The sequence below is a fragment of the Carya illinoinensis genome, chromosome 2 (assembly GCF_018687715.1).
Source record: "Carya illinoinensis cultivar Pawnee chromosome 2, C.illinoinensisPawnee_v1, whole genome shotgun sequence".
NCBI classification, from domain to species: Eukaryota; Viridiplantae; Streptophyta; class Magnoliopsida; order Fagales; family Juglandaceae; genus Carya; species Carya illinoinensis.
In genome coordinates this window covers 33,778,431-33,794,017 of record NC_056753.1, presented here as the reverse complement: position 1 = coordinate 33,794,017, position 15,587 = coordinate 33,778,431, and the positions used below count along the sequence as shown (strand labels likewise).

Sequence of the window (15,587 nt, the reverse complement as noted above, 5' to 3'; positions counted from 1 at the left end):
AGACCAGCATTACCATTGTTCTTGTTTATGTTGATGACATCTTAGTTGCTGGCAATGATATCTCTCAGATTGACATTTTCAAAAGCATTCTATCCACCCATTTCAAAACAAAAGATCTCGATCCTCTCAAATATTTCCTTGGCCTCGAAGTTGCTCGTTCCCAGACAGGCATCTTTCTCAATCACCACAAAATATACCCTTGATATTCTCTCTAATAGTGGCCAACTTGGTGCTCAGATTGCTCGTTTTCCGATGGAACAAAATTTGAAGCTCACTGATCGTGACGGCACTTTTCTCACTGATCCTTGCGCCTATCGTTGACTCGTTGGGCGCCTCATTTATCTGACTATCACTCGTCTTGATATCGTCTTCGCAGTGAATATTCTCAGTCAGTTCATGCATGCTCCTCGTGTTCCTCACAGGCAAGCCACCACCCGTGTTCTTCGCTACATCAAAGGCAGCCTAGGACAAGGCATCTTTTTCTCTTCATCTAGCAATTTGCATGTTACTACTTACACGGATTCAGATTGGGCCAGTTGCCCCACCACTCGTCGATCCACTACAGGCTACTTCATTCAGCTCGGTACCAGTCCTATCTCTTGGCGCACAAATAAATAAACCACAGTGACTCGTTCTTCTGCTGAAGCTGAATATTGCGCCATGGCTGTCACCACTTGTGAACTCACATGGTTAAAACAACTCCTCACTGATCTTCAGGTTCCCCATTCTGAGCCCATTAGCCTATATTGTGACAATCAATCTGCACTCCACATCACTCACAATCCTGTATTTCATGAGCGTACCAAACACATTGAGATTGACTGTCACATTGTTCATGATAAAATTCGTTCAGGGCTCCTTACAGCCGTGCACACTCCGTCACATGAGCAAATTGCCGACATTTTCACTAAAGCATTAGGACATGAGCTCTTTCATCATTTTCTGCACAAGTTGGGCATTACAGATCTCCACACACCAACTTGAGGGGGAGTATTGACAGAATCACCATTGCACAAAATCAGAACAATCATCAATTACTTCCAAATCAGCATTATCTTGATTTTAGGAAATTAGTCAATTAGTCATAAAATTGTATTTGTAATTTATTTCCATATTTGATTAGTTTCCATAGATAGCCCAAACTTTGTATCTATTTATTTGATTATTCTTCCATTGTAAAATCTAAATTCGGAGAAATACAAACAGATTGATTTCTTAACATAGATCAAGTAGGCATTAATCTGTGATAATTTTCTAGCATCTACTGCAGATTAAGACCTAAATTAAGGCCCAAATAACCGAGCGCTAGTGCTCTCACATATCACCTGCAAATTCGAAATCCATTAAAATAAGCTATATCAGTCATTTGTCTGTCTGTATGGAGAACAAAATTAAGTTTAGGGTGCTTGCATATAACATTATGTTTTTTTGGTCTTGTTTTACCACTTCTAATACTTTGGTCAACTGTTTTTATTATAGTTTCCAGGTCACTCCATGTTTTTTATTTTTGACATTAATGGATTGTTTTGATTGTTGATATTTTTTTTTTTTTCTAATTTTAGTCCAAGTTGGCTCGATGGAGGTAGGGTTGGTATACACCACCATAATGATTCAGACAAAGTAAAAGCTCTACTTTTAAATGCCACAGGGACGACAATGAGATATACTCTTATCAATTCTCTAAATTTTCATTCTGCAAGATTCTGTATTGTCATTAGATTTCTCTGTAAGTAATTTAATTGATAGCTTATTCTTTTACTGAAAACTCGCATCTTCACAAGTGGAACTCATTTTGAACCAATTGGTAGTTTCTATCAATAAATCTCTTGCTGCTTAGGATCTTAGAGCATTCACATTCCATTCCCCATCCTCATCCCTATAATTTAACTTAAAATCACATTTCCTCAAATTTTTCCCTAAATTTTATTCATCTTCTAAAAACCTCCCACATCTCATTCCCCATCCATATCTCTATTCTATTAAATAATATTTCTCTATTCTTTTTTTTATCACTTTTTTTTCTCTCTTCCATTTACAATCTTAACTACTAACTCTTTTGTCTTATTATTATTATTTTTTTCAAATATCAATTTCTATTAAATTTTTTTACGGTTTTGACTATCAAGTATAATATTTTTTTAACCGAAATTCGTATTATAAAAATAGTAATTTTTTTATTTAATTAGTGCATTTTCTAACGTGATGTCCATATTTTATTATTTAGTATTCTTTATCCGTTTTTTTTCTCGGTAACAGTGACCTCGTATTTCTTTCATGTAATATGGATTAAATTTGGCATAATTTATAATTGTTTCTGAAATTATGGCATCCAATTTACTTGCACAAAAGTATAACAGGAAACTATCATCAAAAGTACAATAAAAAAATTACATTACAATCAATCCAAATCTCGGGCATTACTGCCTCTCATCATGATTTCCATCTGGAGTTGCTGGAAATATAGCCGCTGCATTTCTGGCATGACACTTACATCCATCATCATAATGCGCTGATCTGATTCTTTCTTCGCAAGCTCCACTTTCTCAGTTTCCAACCTCAGTCTTTCGTCCTCTTGACGGATTTTACTTTGCTCTTTTTCAACTTCAATCCTCATCTTCTCTGCCTCCAACCTCAGTCTTTCATCTTCAAGATGTAATTCTTTTTCCACTTTCTCCTTGTCATACTCCATCTTTTCGGCCTTAAGGTGATAAAACTCTTTCTCCTGAGCACGTGACTCCTCTAAAAGAGTATACTTCATCTTTCTAAGTTGGAAATTTTCCTCTGCTTGCTTGCCTTGGGCCTTTCGTTTCCCTTTTTCAGCTTTCCTACCCATTGGTCGGTCCAATTCAGCAACTTCATTTTCTATCACATTCTCCGACTCGAGATCAAAAACCGAATCCTCCATAGCGGCGGAACATCGAGTTGAGGTCGGGGTCAAGGACGGGGACATCGTCTTCCTTCGCGGCGGAACATCCTTTGTGGCGCACCAAATCCACTTAGCTTAGTCCTTCAATAGGTGCCAACAATGCTCAAACTAGAAATTGCATTTTTCTAGCGATTGATACACAATCTTCGCCTTCTCAAACTTGTATTTAAACAAATAAAATCCATGTTAAACCACTGAAAATGAAAAAATATTTTACTTGTAAAATAAGTAAGCGTATGGTATTTTTACCTTATCTTGCTCGGTCATGCCACTTTGATTTAACCCTTCAACTTGAACTAGTTTCGCACAAAATTTATTTGTGGCCTTTTGAATAACCGACCACCGATGTATTAAAGACTTTATTGTCCGCTCATTTGTGGTTTCTTTATATTGCTGAAAGTACTCAAATTTTTTTTTCCAAAGTTAGGAGTGTTTCTGATCTGTTCCCTGAACGGCATCAAGGCTACAATTTAGTCATGCAGAGACAAGTAACTTGTCTTTTTCGGGGGTGAAGTTTGCACCCCTCACTGATTTTCTAACACCGTTAGGCTCGTTAGGGGGTAAGGGTGGAGAGGCATCGATGATCATAGGAGAGTTCCCACTTTGCCCACCGTAAGTGGGATCGAGTTGAGGATCTTGGTTAAGAAGATTGGTGAAGTACATATGTCCAGAGTGTTGAGAATCCATCTCTAAAAAAATATAGAAAAGGTGGATCAAATTCATCTTACTTTGAAGTTTGGGTTTCAGTCGGGGCTCAAGAACCAAATGGTGACATTATGGAAATTTGGCCACCCACTCATGGCTGCAACGACCGGTTGCCAGGACTTGTTGGCCGTCTGGGTTACCTAACCATTGAGGAGATGGCCATAAATCTTCCTAATCCTAACATGCGGTTGTCATCATCACAACTGAGGGGGTTTAATTTACACATTACACATCTATCGCAACAGAATACAAATAACAACAAACAGCATGCAAATCACAAAACACAAAATAAGAGCATTCTCATCCGGTTCCCCATATTGAATAAGACAATAAATGTGGCTCAGAATGGTGTAAATATGGACAACATGCGTAATCAAGGAGTCCAACATCAAATGGCTGCAAAATCTCACCCGAATCCCGATTGCAGTTTATGGAGAGTACCACAAACTGCAACTTGGCCTATTCGAGTAATGATTATCCCGCCATATCGATGGGGCCCCAATTACACTTCTGAATTAACCCCATCATCACAGCCTAATTATATTCCCCCTCCCCCGAATGACACGAAACACTGCAAATGACCAAACAATAACGAAGAAATTACTCAATGACCAACAAAAAAATATATTCATAGTCTGTGTTCCACATGAAAGAGATAAAAACAAAAAAAAAATATACATATAAAAATAAAATAAAAAATAAAATAACAACCACTAATAAACGAATGTAAAAAATTTTAGATAGAACTATTTGTTAATATTTGAGGAAAAAAGAGAAAAATGAAGAACCAGAACATATTTAGAAAAGAACATATAGATATATATATATATATAATATCATCTAAATTAACAGCATAAAAGAGATGTGTGTAAGACCTGATTCATACCATTTTCCCCCCTCCATACCTCATAAATGTAATTCATTAATGTTAAGGCCAATGTATTTTCTATATGTGTGTGTACATATTTATATATATGTCCGTGTGCATGTGTATAAAGATATAGATGAACTCAAATATATTCATCCACAAAAATATAAAATGGTATCTGGCCAGTACAGCCACGGTCAAAGGTCTATCCACTCATATTCACATAATATTATGTACTGAGGCATATAAAAATGTAACAACCTATCAAGATCAATATGACATGATAATTAGCAGTATTTCATCCCTTATGACAAATGCCAAGCTGAGATATCATTAGACAGCCATATTCATACCAAAACCTCATCACAGAGCTACCATGATTGTAAACTTGAATAAAAATAAACTGCTGCCATATAGGAACGTATCACCAGTGATAAAACAACATGTTATAGCATCACTATAACTCATAACACATGCATGAAATCTAGAAAAAAATATATTACTTGAGAAATACAAATTGTTCAACTGCAAACCAAAATGGGTTGCATAAAAACTTAAAATAGAAAATAGAGAGAGAGAGAGAGAGAGAGAGAGAGAGAGAGAGAGAGAGAGAGAGAGAGAGAGAGAGAGAGAGAGAGAGAGAGAGAGAGAGAGAGAGAGAGAGAGTCATGCTGACAATAGAGAAGTGATAGTCACAAGTACCTTAAAGATGAAACTAAAAAAAAAAGAAACAAATTCAATAGCATAAGCATAGTTTGTAGTAGCATAAGCATAGTTTGCATTATCTCCTCAAAGCCACAAAGTGGCAGATTGATACCACTGTTGAAAATTGTCTACAATGGAGAAATCCCCAAATCCCCAAATCGGCAGTTACCCAAAATGACAGTTTATAGCATCCTCAAATCCACACATCCCAACATCAGCACAGACCCAAAATCACAGCAATAATATGATAAATTTATAGCAATAAAACTCACAGCAAAATCACAGCATTTTGCCCCCAAAATGCTCGGTTACAAAGACAAGAAACACTCACATGGTATGCCGATAGAAACATTCCCATCAGAAAACCACAACATTCCCTCACCGATAGAAACACAGGAGGCACAAAACCATAACCAACGTTGAAATCAACACAAGAACCAGCCGAGAGGCAAGAAAAAATTTCCTTCACATGCAACAATGGGAAACCAAAGATCCAAATGCAAAAACCATGCCGACCCAAAATTACAGCAATAATATGATAAATTCACAGCAAAATCACAGCATTTTGCCCCCAAAATGCTCGGTTACAGAGACAGGAAACACTCACATGGTATGCCGATAGAAACATTCCCATCAGAAAACCACAACATTCCCTCGCCGATAGAAACATAGGAGGCACAAAACCATAACCAATGCCGAAATCAACACAGGAACAAACCGAGAGGCAAGAAAAAATTTCCTTCACATGCAACAATGGGAAACCAAAGATCCAAATGCAAAAACCACAAATCGGGGCAATATAATCGAAGATTCACCTTCGATTGGACCAAGGAGGGGTGCAGGTGCTGCGTTCCGGGGACGGGAGGGAGAAGAAGTCGCGGGTCGAGCTCTAAAACCGTTGGGGCGAATATGGGATGCGGATGTACAGTGAATCCCCATATATGGGGATTTACTGTAGTGCCCCTTAAATTGGACGCCATTTTGGGGATCCGGATGGAGATGGGTTTTATGTAAAAACCCTAAAAATTATCTCAAAATATAGAGATGCGGGAGGGATGCGGGGCCGGATGGGGATGCTCTTACCTGCCTATGCTTTGTTTTAGGTGCATCACACTTTTCCAATTGTGGGGTAAGATGGTGCTTTTAATTTCTAGGACAAAGACAGTAAACAGAGACTCCAGGTGTGTACAGATCTCTCATAAAAGTTCAAAACATATTTCAACCATTTTTGTTACTTTTACTGCATATCAATGAAGTATAGGTTTTATTTAAGTGACTAATTCAATACAAGCTTGTTTTGTTGATGCTCGGCAATAAAATGTCATGGTTTGGAACAGATGCACCTACCCATTCTTGCCAACCTATAATATAATCCTCCTGCATCTATTGTGCAATTTCAGGCCAAAAAATGGAACTCTAATGCACGGGATATCTTTTCTATAGTTGTTAGCGATCTTTTCTAGCTGAAGTATTTATGTAACAAAAGCTTTTAGTCAGGCCATGGTTGGGTGCGGTCAGCCCATACCCTGCAGTACCTTCAACAACGATCGTACAATATTTGCATACTCGGTATGACTTGCTCCATTTTTCTTACCACCGTTGATTATTCATTTCTTATATCCAATATTTGTTCAACAAAAGGATGTAACATTTTCATTGTCGTAAAACCTGTTTCATTTGGAATTGGATTGCACCCACATGATATTTTTGTTCCTTTTATTGTTTTTTCACGAGAGCACTGAAATCTGTACTTTTAACTGGCTGTACGTAGCCCGTAGGTGTGCCATGACTGGAGTAATCAAGCGACTGCAAAGACATATATTTTCCTGCATTCGCCACGGGTACATTCATGTGTATGGTTTAGAGTACAGGAAAATTATGAAATATATTACCCTTTGGAACACCTGGTGAAAAGTGATACATTTTTTTTAATCCTGGATTCAGAAGTCTGAGGTCAAAAGCAAGCTGCGAGTCGGAACTGGTAGAAAGTGAATTGAAGGTGCTCGTTACTTGAATTACTACAGATAACAAGAGATTTGGTCTTCATCTTTTTCTGGGTTAGTACAATTGACCGGATCTTTTTGTTGGCCACAATTAATTATTGCTGTATCAAGGCACCTTGGAGCACTTGTTCTTTGAGTCGCATAGGTTGGAAATGAGGTTCCCCAGCTGGTGCTTTTCTGTATCATGAAATGAGCGGATGCAATGCTTTCCGCACAGTTTTTCTGTTTCCTTGCTGGTCGTGTGAGTAGAGAATCCTTTCCTAAATGTTATTTAAATAGTAGTTCAGCGATTCAGAATCTTCTTCCTGTTGATCCGAGTAGTATTTTGTTGACTAACCTTAGCGTTCCAGATCCTCGTGAGATCGCTTTTGGATGGTAATGATTATCTGAGTCTAACCACAAGATCAGTGTGATACTGATTCAATACTTCAGATGATATTTGCTAGCATTCCGTGAACTGATCTTGGTCAGCAGTTTGCTATGAATTAAGACCTTGGACCCATTCATTATTTTTGGGAATTTAGATCACTTGCAACTCTGACGGTATTATCTTGTCTAAAGCTAAATAAGGCAATGGGATTTTGGATCGAGCTCAACTGCAAGATTGTAAACCTATGGATACCTGCGTGATGGCCAAAACCAAAGATCTCACTAGTGATGTCCCACTAGTCCCTTTTTTTTATCCGGCCCACTATTGCAGTATTGTTGGTGCACTTCAATATATCTCACCTTTACTTATCCTGATTTAATCTAAAATGTTGATTTTGTGTCTCAATTTATGCATTGCACTACTCTGGCTCAATACAAAATGGTGAAACATATTTTTCATTATTTATGTGATACAATTGATACTAATATATATATATTTTTTAATTCTCGCTCTACACTTGATTTTTATTTGCGTTTTTTTTTATTTTTATGTAAATTGATGTTCTACCCCGGATACTGCATTTTCTTGGAAAGCAATGGCATTTTGTGGTCCGCGAAGAAGCAAAATAATATTTCTCAATCTAGCTCTGAAGCAAATTAAATATCATGCCATGGCACGTACTATTGCAAAAAACACCTGGATTTCGTTTCTTTTATGTGAACTTGGTGTTATCCTTCCCTTGGTTCAAATTCCCTTTTGTGACAATCTCGCAAAATAATATATCTCAATCTAGCTCTGAAGCAAATTAAATATCATGCCATGGCACGTACTATTGCAGAAAACACCTGGATTTCGTTTCTTTTATGTGAACTTGGTGTTATCCTTCCCTTGGTTCAAATTCCCTTTTGTGACAATCTCGCAAAATAATATATCTCAATCTAGCTCTGAAGCAAATTAAATATCATGCCATGGCACGTACTATTGCAGAAAACACCTGGATTTCGTTTCTTTTATGTGAACTTGGTGTTATCCTTCCCTTGGTTCAAATTCCCTTTTGTGACAATCTCAGTGCTTTGCATATGACTGCCAATCCGGTTTTTTATGTGTTGAAAAATAAATCTTACATTATCTGTGGACATATTTATTAGTAATGAATAATCATCTCTTGTTGAATCAGTTTTATGAAATAAGTTGGCCCATGAATAGCCCATAAATCTTACATTATCTATGGATATATTTTTTGTGTATGTTTATCAGGAGGAAAATTCTTCTTGTCATCCTCACACTTCACACACCACACTTATTTTAATTTTTTTTCATTTTTTCTATAATAAATATGTAGTGTGTAGATGATAAATAGAATAATTCAATTAGTTTAATAAGAATAAAATGAAACAAAAAAAATAAAAAATAATATTTTAATATATAAAGTGTGTGATGTGGGATGATGTGTAGCATTTCTCTTATCAGGAATGAACAATCCTATTTTATTGAACCGATTTTATGAGATGAGTTAAACCCATAAATTTCTTCTTCATGCACGTAACAACAAGCACATTAAAATTGATTAACACAACTTGCGTGAATGTGTTGATATCGGCCTACTCCATACCCTGCAAATTCTTGCATCTTTCCAACTTCTAACATTTTCACAAGACTTCTTGGACTTTCCACACATCAATAATCATTACACACCGAAACTGGACCTTCGATGTCGGCACAGCTTGTGGGAGACCATTGAAAATACCCATACACTCAACAAAGAGCCAAACCCAATGGCTACAAGCACAAAAATGGAAACTACATAATCAAGCACAAATATGACCAGCACACAAATCAAGCACCGAATCCTCTTCCTATTACCAAAAAAAAGGGCGCAGAATCCTCTTAATATATTTCTCAATAATTTGTAACGTTATTCTGCAATCTGTACAATACACATCCTCTGTAAACATTTATAGAATACAAGGCTATATATATATATATATGCTCTTGTGGTGTGTGAGATTTTTTCGCAAACACGTGCTTTACAATTCTCTTTAGCAATGACTAGAATAAACTTCACGTAAAAAGGAAAAAGAAGACACATAATAAGATCATTAAATCATGATTTTTTAGGTTTTTAAAATGCCCAAGACGTTATGATTATTGGGGTTTTCTGTTCTTCACCATCGTGATATATATTTTAATATAACGAAAAAATGGTGTTGATTTTACTCTCTCTTTTTCAGAAGGCTAAGGTTTTTAATTCCGCAACATAAAAACAAATTAGTGGCTGCGAAACGTAGAAAACCAACTCTGCTGGTTCGAGTCATGATCTGCATGAGTAAACACGTAAGAAATTAAGAGATCATTATCACGAAGAAGATCAAGCAGTGCCGGCGCCGCGAATGCATGCAAGAACAATTTGCCAGTCATATTGCAGTAAGCAAGCTTAGACATGATGTGATTTGAAAATGGATCTTCCCCAGTACTTCAATTGACATATTTTGGACTCTAACGAGATTTTCAGCTTTGTAGGTGTCTTGTCAAATTACCATGCTCATCATGGTACTACTATTATTCCTACTCATATTTCACCCTAAGAGTGTTAGGAGTTTAGTCGCAGACATGAGATGTATCAAGTTTTTATCTTCTTCTTCTTCTTCCTTTTTTTTTTTTTTCCTCATATCGAAATATTTAAAAAGTCTCTAGTATTAGCGACAAAGAGAGCTAAAAACAAGAAATGAGGTAGAACCGAGACTAATCCAATAAGGATTACAACTCAAGAAGATCAAAACCAATCTCATGTAGAGGACCACGCGTGGCCTTTGACTAATTCACAGAATTAACAAATCAAGAAATTATGAAATATTTGAAGCCCAAACTAAAGTTTTCCATGATTTATAGATCGTGATCAGGATCTACTACTTATCTCACATTGAAGTCAAGCATCATGCATGCCTGCATGGCTGATCTCTGATGGAAAATGTAGAAGCTAAAGTTAGTACTAGACATGATATATATAAAATAAATAAGTCTGTGATTCTTGAGTAAATGTCAAAAAAACGAACGTGTAATCGACACAAGATTAACTTGGGAATTCGATGAAGAAATAAAGAGACAAATAGCCTTTTTGTTTTGTTGACTTGAATGGGGTTCGGCAAAGCACGCGTAATCTTGGCTAGCTAGCTTTATTTATTTTCCAAGTCGCTGAAGTGTGAATCCCTAGCTATCTTTTTCCAGTCTGGCTTATAGCGGCCTTCATGTAAATATATATTGTACGTTGTCTTTGTCTAATATATATCATGTCCATATCCACTTTCGGAACGAACGATCGAGTTGAACAAAAATGTTTGGGACCATCGATGTTTTTGGCAATTCAGCCGTCCATATGGAATCTCCTTCCCTTTTTTTAATTTTTCCAAGTACAGGAAGTCATGCAGAAATTTACCTTGTGGGCCAGCCAATGGACAAGTGACAAGTCGTCGATTGTCAACAGTACTTTTCTTAACTGGCAACATGAATTATTCCCGTGTGGTCTTAAATAAGACAATTGTTTTACTTAGAAAAAAACAAAGACAAAAACTCGTAAAAGAAAATTTATAAATTAGTATGATTTAATATAGTAGGTAAAATTATTTTTATTATAAAATAAATTTAAGGTGAAATTATATTAATTTATAAATTTACTTGATAAACTTCATTAAAACTACAACAAAAATTAATTTTTTTTATCAATTTATTGTAATAAAAAGACTATTCGTAATTAAAATTAGTTGTAAATAATATTTTCGTTGTAATAAATTAATCACAATAACTCATTTTTCTTGTAGTATATATTGAAATTACGATATATATGAATTGAATTACAATTACAAACTTTGTTTCAATCCGTAAATAGGATACCTACGATTAAATTAGTTATATTTGCATGTCTTTATTCTTTTGGCTTATCTGCCACGTCCCAGCTTCACTCTTCTAAAAAACCACTCGTACGTCTTTTGTCTAAAGAGGCTGATCTACCGATTACGATAATTTGAACCGTCCCTTCGCAACAATTTCTTTAAAATTCTTTTGGAAAACGATTGATGATCTCATGGCCTCCACGCTGCCTTGAAGAGACATATGTACTTAGTCCTAAAAAGTATAATGAGTGAATGCTGCTCCAGGATATAGCTAGCGAAGGGGCGCCTATATATATGACTAATATTTGTCAGGATTCCAATCGAGTTTGCAAAACCTGATCATGATCGGCACTGAGATTCACATATGAATTACATGATGTATGCATTCTTAGATAAGCATATATATATATGCATTAGATTCATGACTTGAAGCGCTAGTTACAGTACTATGTACCAAAATGCAGGAAAAGCAATGTTAGGTGACCTAAACGTAGGCTGAATGGAGGAAACAAACATGCCGTGGTGTGGATGTCACTACAAGAAAAATGATCTTTTGCGACCAATTAATAGCAACGAAAAGACTATTAGCAACTAAAAATTTTTGGTTGCTAATAGTCTTTTTGTTGCTATTAATTGATCGCAAAATGTCATATTTCTTATAGTGTGTATAGTCATGATCTATTTATTTTGCACGTATCATGTATAAACGAATTCCCCGATCGATATTGCAACAAAGACATATGTGCACGGTCAAATATGGCAGCTCCTACCATAATACAAACCCACGAGAGATAGGGCTAGCGTGAAGATTACATGATGAAAGTTGAAACGTGGCCCACGTGGGTGTGTCCTCAGATTGCGCGCAGTGTGGCATATGTTTAGAGAGTTTTTCTACGTACGAGCACAGTCGCATATTAATCTGTACATCAATATTAATTTATTCATACTTAAAATTTAAATTAACATTATTTTTAATAAAATCTACTTTTTAACCAATCACATCACATTAATGCATAAATTAATGCATAATTATACTTGTAACTATATTTTTTCATGTTTAAAAACAGTATGATGTGACCCACGACGTACCGTTGTCAGCTAATTACTTATACGAACTATACCTACAACAAATTAATACCAACGTCACTTATTTCTGTCGACGTGCACGATCATACATAGAATAATAATAATAAAAAACCTACCACTTCAAAATTTTCTTTATCCACATGATATAAAATATATAATTAATTAATATAGATCGAAGAAGTAGTTTGTCATATTCCATACCATATAAAAAGAATTCATTAGTATTTTGAAACTGCTTTTATTACTACGTATTTTTTATCACAAAGTAATTAGTAATGTGATTGCAATATATATATATATATGTTCCAATCGATCCGACCCAATCCACGTATATAGAAAAATAAAAATAAATACTAGCACATTTTGATCATATGATAGAATCTTTGTGCTTATAAATAAATTCTTGCACTTGACATGCATGTCTTTTAATTAACAATTAATACTTGTGGTATTAGATCAAGATCAATCTATTAGATATAACTCACCTCACTAGCTATGCATGCATCAACAGAGCCATACGTACGTGAGTGAGTATTTTTGGCCGCAGCTGATGACTCAAACCGCCACCCGCCACTAATAGTCTAGATCATCAATAAATGTTTTTCGATCCTCACATGTAAGATCAGAAACGAGTATCTCATTTGACGCTTTTCAACTTGCAGTTGCATGCGAGGTGCAACGATTTTCATTAATCGTGACACCAGCCCACATGGAGTCCAGTCTAGACTTTGGACTTTACCAAAATGATCGACGGAATTAGTGGTTCTTAGCATAACCAGACTGCCACACTCATTTTTATAAAATTTTTCATCTTATCTCATTTTATTTCATCTAATTATTTCAAATTTTTTTAATTTTTACTTAAAATAAACACTTTAACCTTTTCAAATCTCAAAATAAAAATAATATTAAAAAAATATATTCTAATTCTAATATTTTATTTAATTTTTTACTTTTATTTTAACTTATCTCATTTCATCTACAAATACAAACGAGGCATTTATTAGTTTTGGATCCTATTTTTTTATTTATATATATTGCGTATTTTTAAATTAATTAAGGTCTCACTTGAAATGACCTAATTTTAAATTGAATCTAACGTCCAAACATTCAATTATCAAATCACTAAATTCATTTCAACTCAAAATCTCTTTACACCTGAGACTCATATTATTTTTAAATTTTCTATAAATATATCTAAACTCATCTTAACATTCAAATACATCTAAACTCATTTTAGATAGCCCTATAAAATTCATTCTATCATCTTAATTCATTACTATTCTCAACTTTTTGGCAACTTTCAATTTAGTTTGTGAGAAAAAAAGGAAAAAAGAAAAATATTTACAATTATAAATTATGCAATTGTCTCTTAATTATTTTGAAAAAAATAAATAAAATATGAAACCTATATATAAAAGATTAATTTTTTAATAATAAATTTCATTTTTTTGTCAAAACCATTACATTGAGTTTATATAATTTACAGCTATATGTAAAATTATTTCAAAAAAATAAAAAGGGGCTAGAATTCTTTGTGGACCCCCCTGTCCAATTTATTGATAGAAGGCCGCAAAAGAGGCGTGTATATAAGCCCGCTTTGCTCCACTACTTCACTCGACTCTTTCTTGTGGCCTCTAGCATCGCTTTTAAGAAGAAACAAAACCGATTCAGCTCTCGCAGCCTTTTGAAACGTTTTTCTACTAATCGCCATGGCTAGGCCTCAAAAACGATATCGAGGTGTCCGCCAGAGGCATTGGGGTTCTTGGGTCTCGGAAATTCGCCACCCTCTACTGTAATTCCCTTTCCTAAGCATCTCTCATACATGCACATTTCTATCTTTTTCTTAGACCTCAAATGAAACGTTTCTATGCTTTCAGCTTTCCTCTGTACTAAAATAGACGTCCTGATTTTTCTAGAAAAGACTTTTTTTGGGGTGTCGTTTGTACGAGATACATTTGCAACCATTCCCACTGTTGAATCTTGTGGAGTTACTCTGTCAGTGTTTTTCTTTTTCTTTTCTTTTTTTTCACTGAAGAAACGTTCTGATGTATGTAATTGTAAAGCGCAGGAAGACCAGAATATGGCTAGGCACATTTGAAACTGCAGAGGATGCAGCTCGAGCATATGATGAAGCAGCAAGACTCATGTGCGGGCCAAAAGCACGAACCAATTTCTCTTACAATCCCAATGAGTCTCAATCCAATTCCTCCAAGCTTCTATCTGAAACTTTGACAGCCAAGCTAAACAAATGTCACCTGGCATCCCTCCAAATGGCCAAGAATTCTGCAGAAAAAGAGCCCCAAGCTCCACAGCACACCCATTTCTCCCCAAGTAATGGCATTGCAGGAAAAAGTGGCGAGAAGGGCCAAGCGGAGAGTGCTGATCATCATCAACAGTTTAAACCTCTTGAAGATGACCATATAGAGCAAATGATTGAGGAGTTGCTGTATTATGGATCCATTGAGCTCTGCAACATTGTTGTTCCACCGTAGGATATAAAATGTAGCATCATCTTCGATTCGCCAAGGCAATTTTTGCTTTTAGATACGATATCATAACTATGTAATAATGCTATATGATTTTCTCTAACAAGTATTTGATCGAGCACGCCAACCAAGCAGCAATGAAATCTAAGATGCACATGTATCTCATGAAACATGATTTTGTTAGAATGTCATATTAAGCAGCCGACATTTAAAGCATTGTATCATTAAAGACACATTTCCATATTTTCTTTTGCTTTTGTTTTTTTCTTTCCTTTCTTTTTGTTAGCAAGCGAAATGAAATTGGCCAGACTTTGAAGGTACGGACATGGGGGAATCAGAAGGTTCAATACTTAGGACCCAGATGTACAGTGACCCCCCCCCCCCCCCCTTTTTTTGGTGTGTGAAATAAGATATACAGAAACTTGGATGTGGATCTTTTTGTCGAAATGAAATGACAACTGCTGCTTTTACCAACTGTTAATCCTCACTGGTGCAAAATAACTCTGCACTACTCCTTCCGATTCGAGTAAGTACTACTCGTTATTTGG

At 35.6% G+C, this 15,587-nt stretch overlaps 1 protein-coding gene across 1 annotated transcript; it reads left to right on the top strand.

Moving 5' to 3' along the window:
* Positions 1-14,172: 14,172 nt before the first annotated feature.
* LOC122295474 (ethylene-responsive transcription factor ERF003-like) lies at positions 14,173-15,359 on the top strand. Its single transcript, XM_043104512.1, has 2 exons — positions 14,173-14,345; positions 14,622-15,359. The coding sequence occupies exons 1-2, from the start codon at positions 14,263-14,265 to the stop codon at positions 15,043-15,045; spliced, it is 507 nt and encodes a 168-aa protein (XP_042960446.1). The 5' UTR covers positions 14,173-14,262; the 3' UTR covers positions 15,046-15,359.
* Positions 15,360-15,587: the final 228 nt, after the last annotated feature.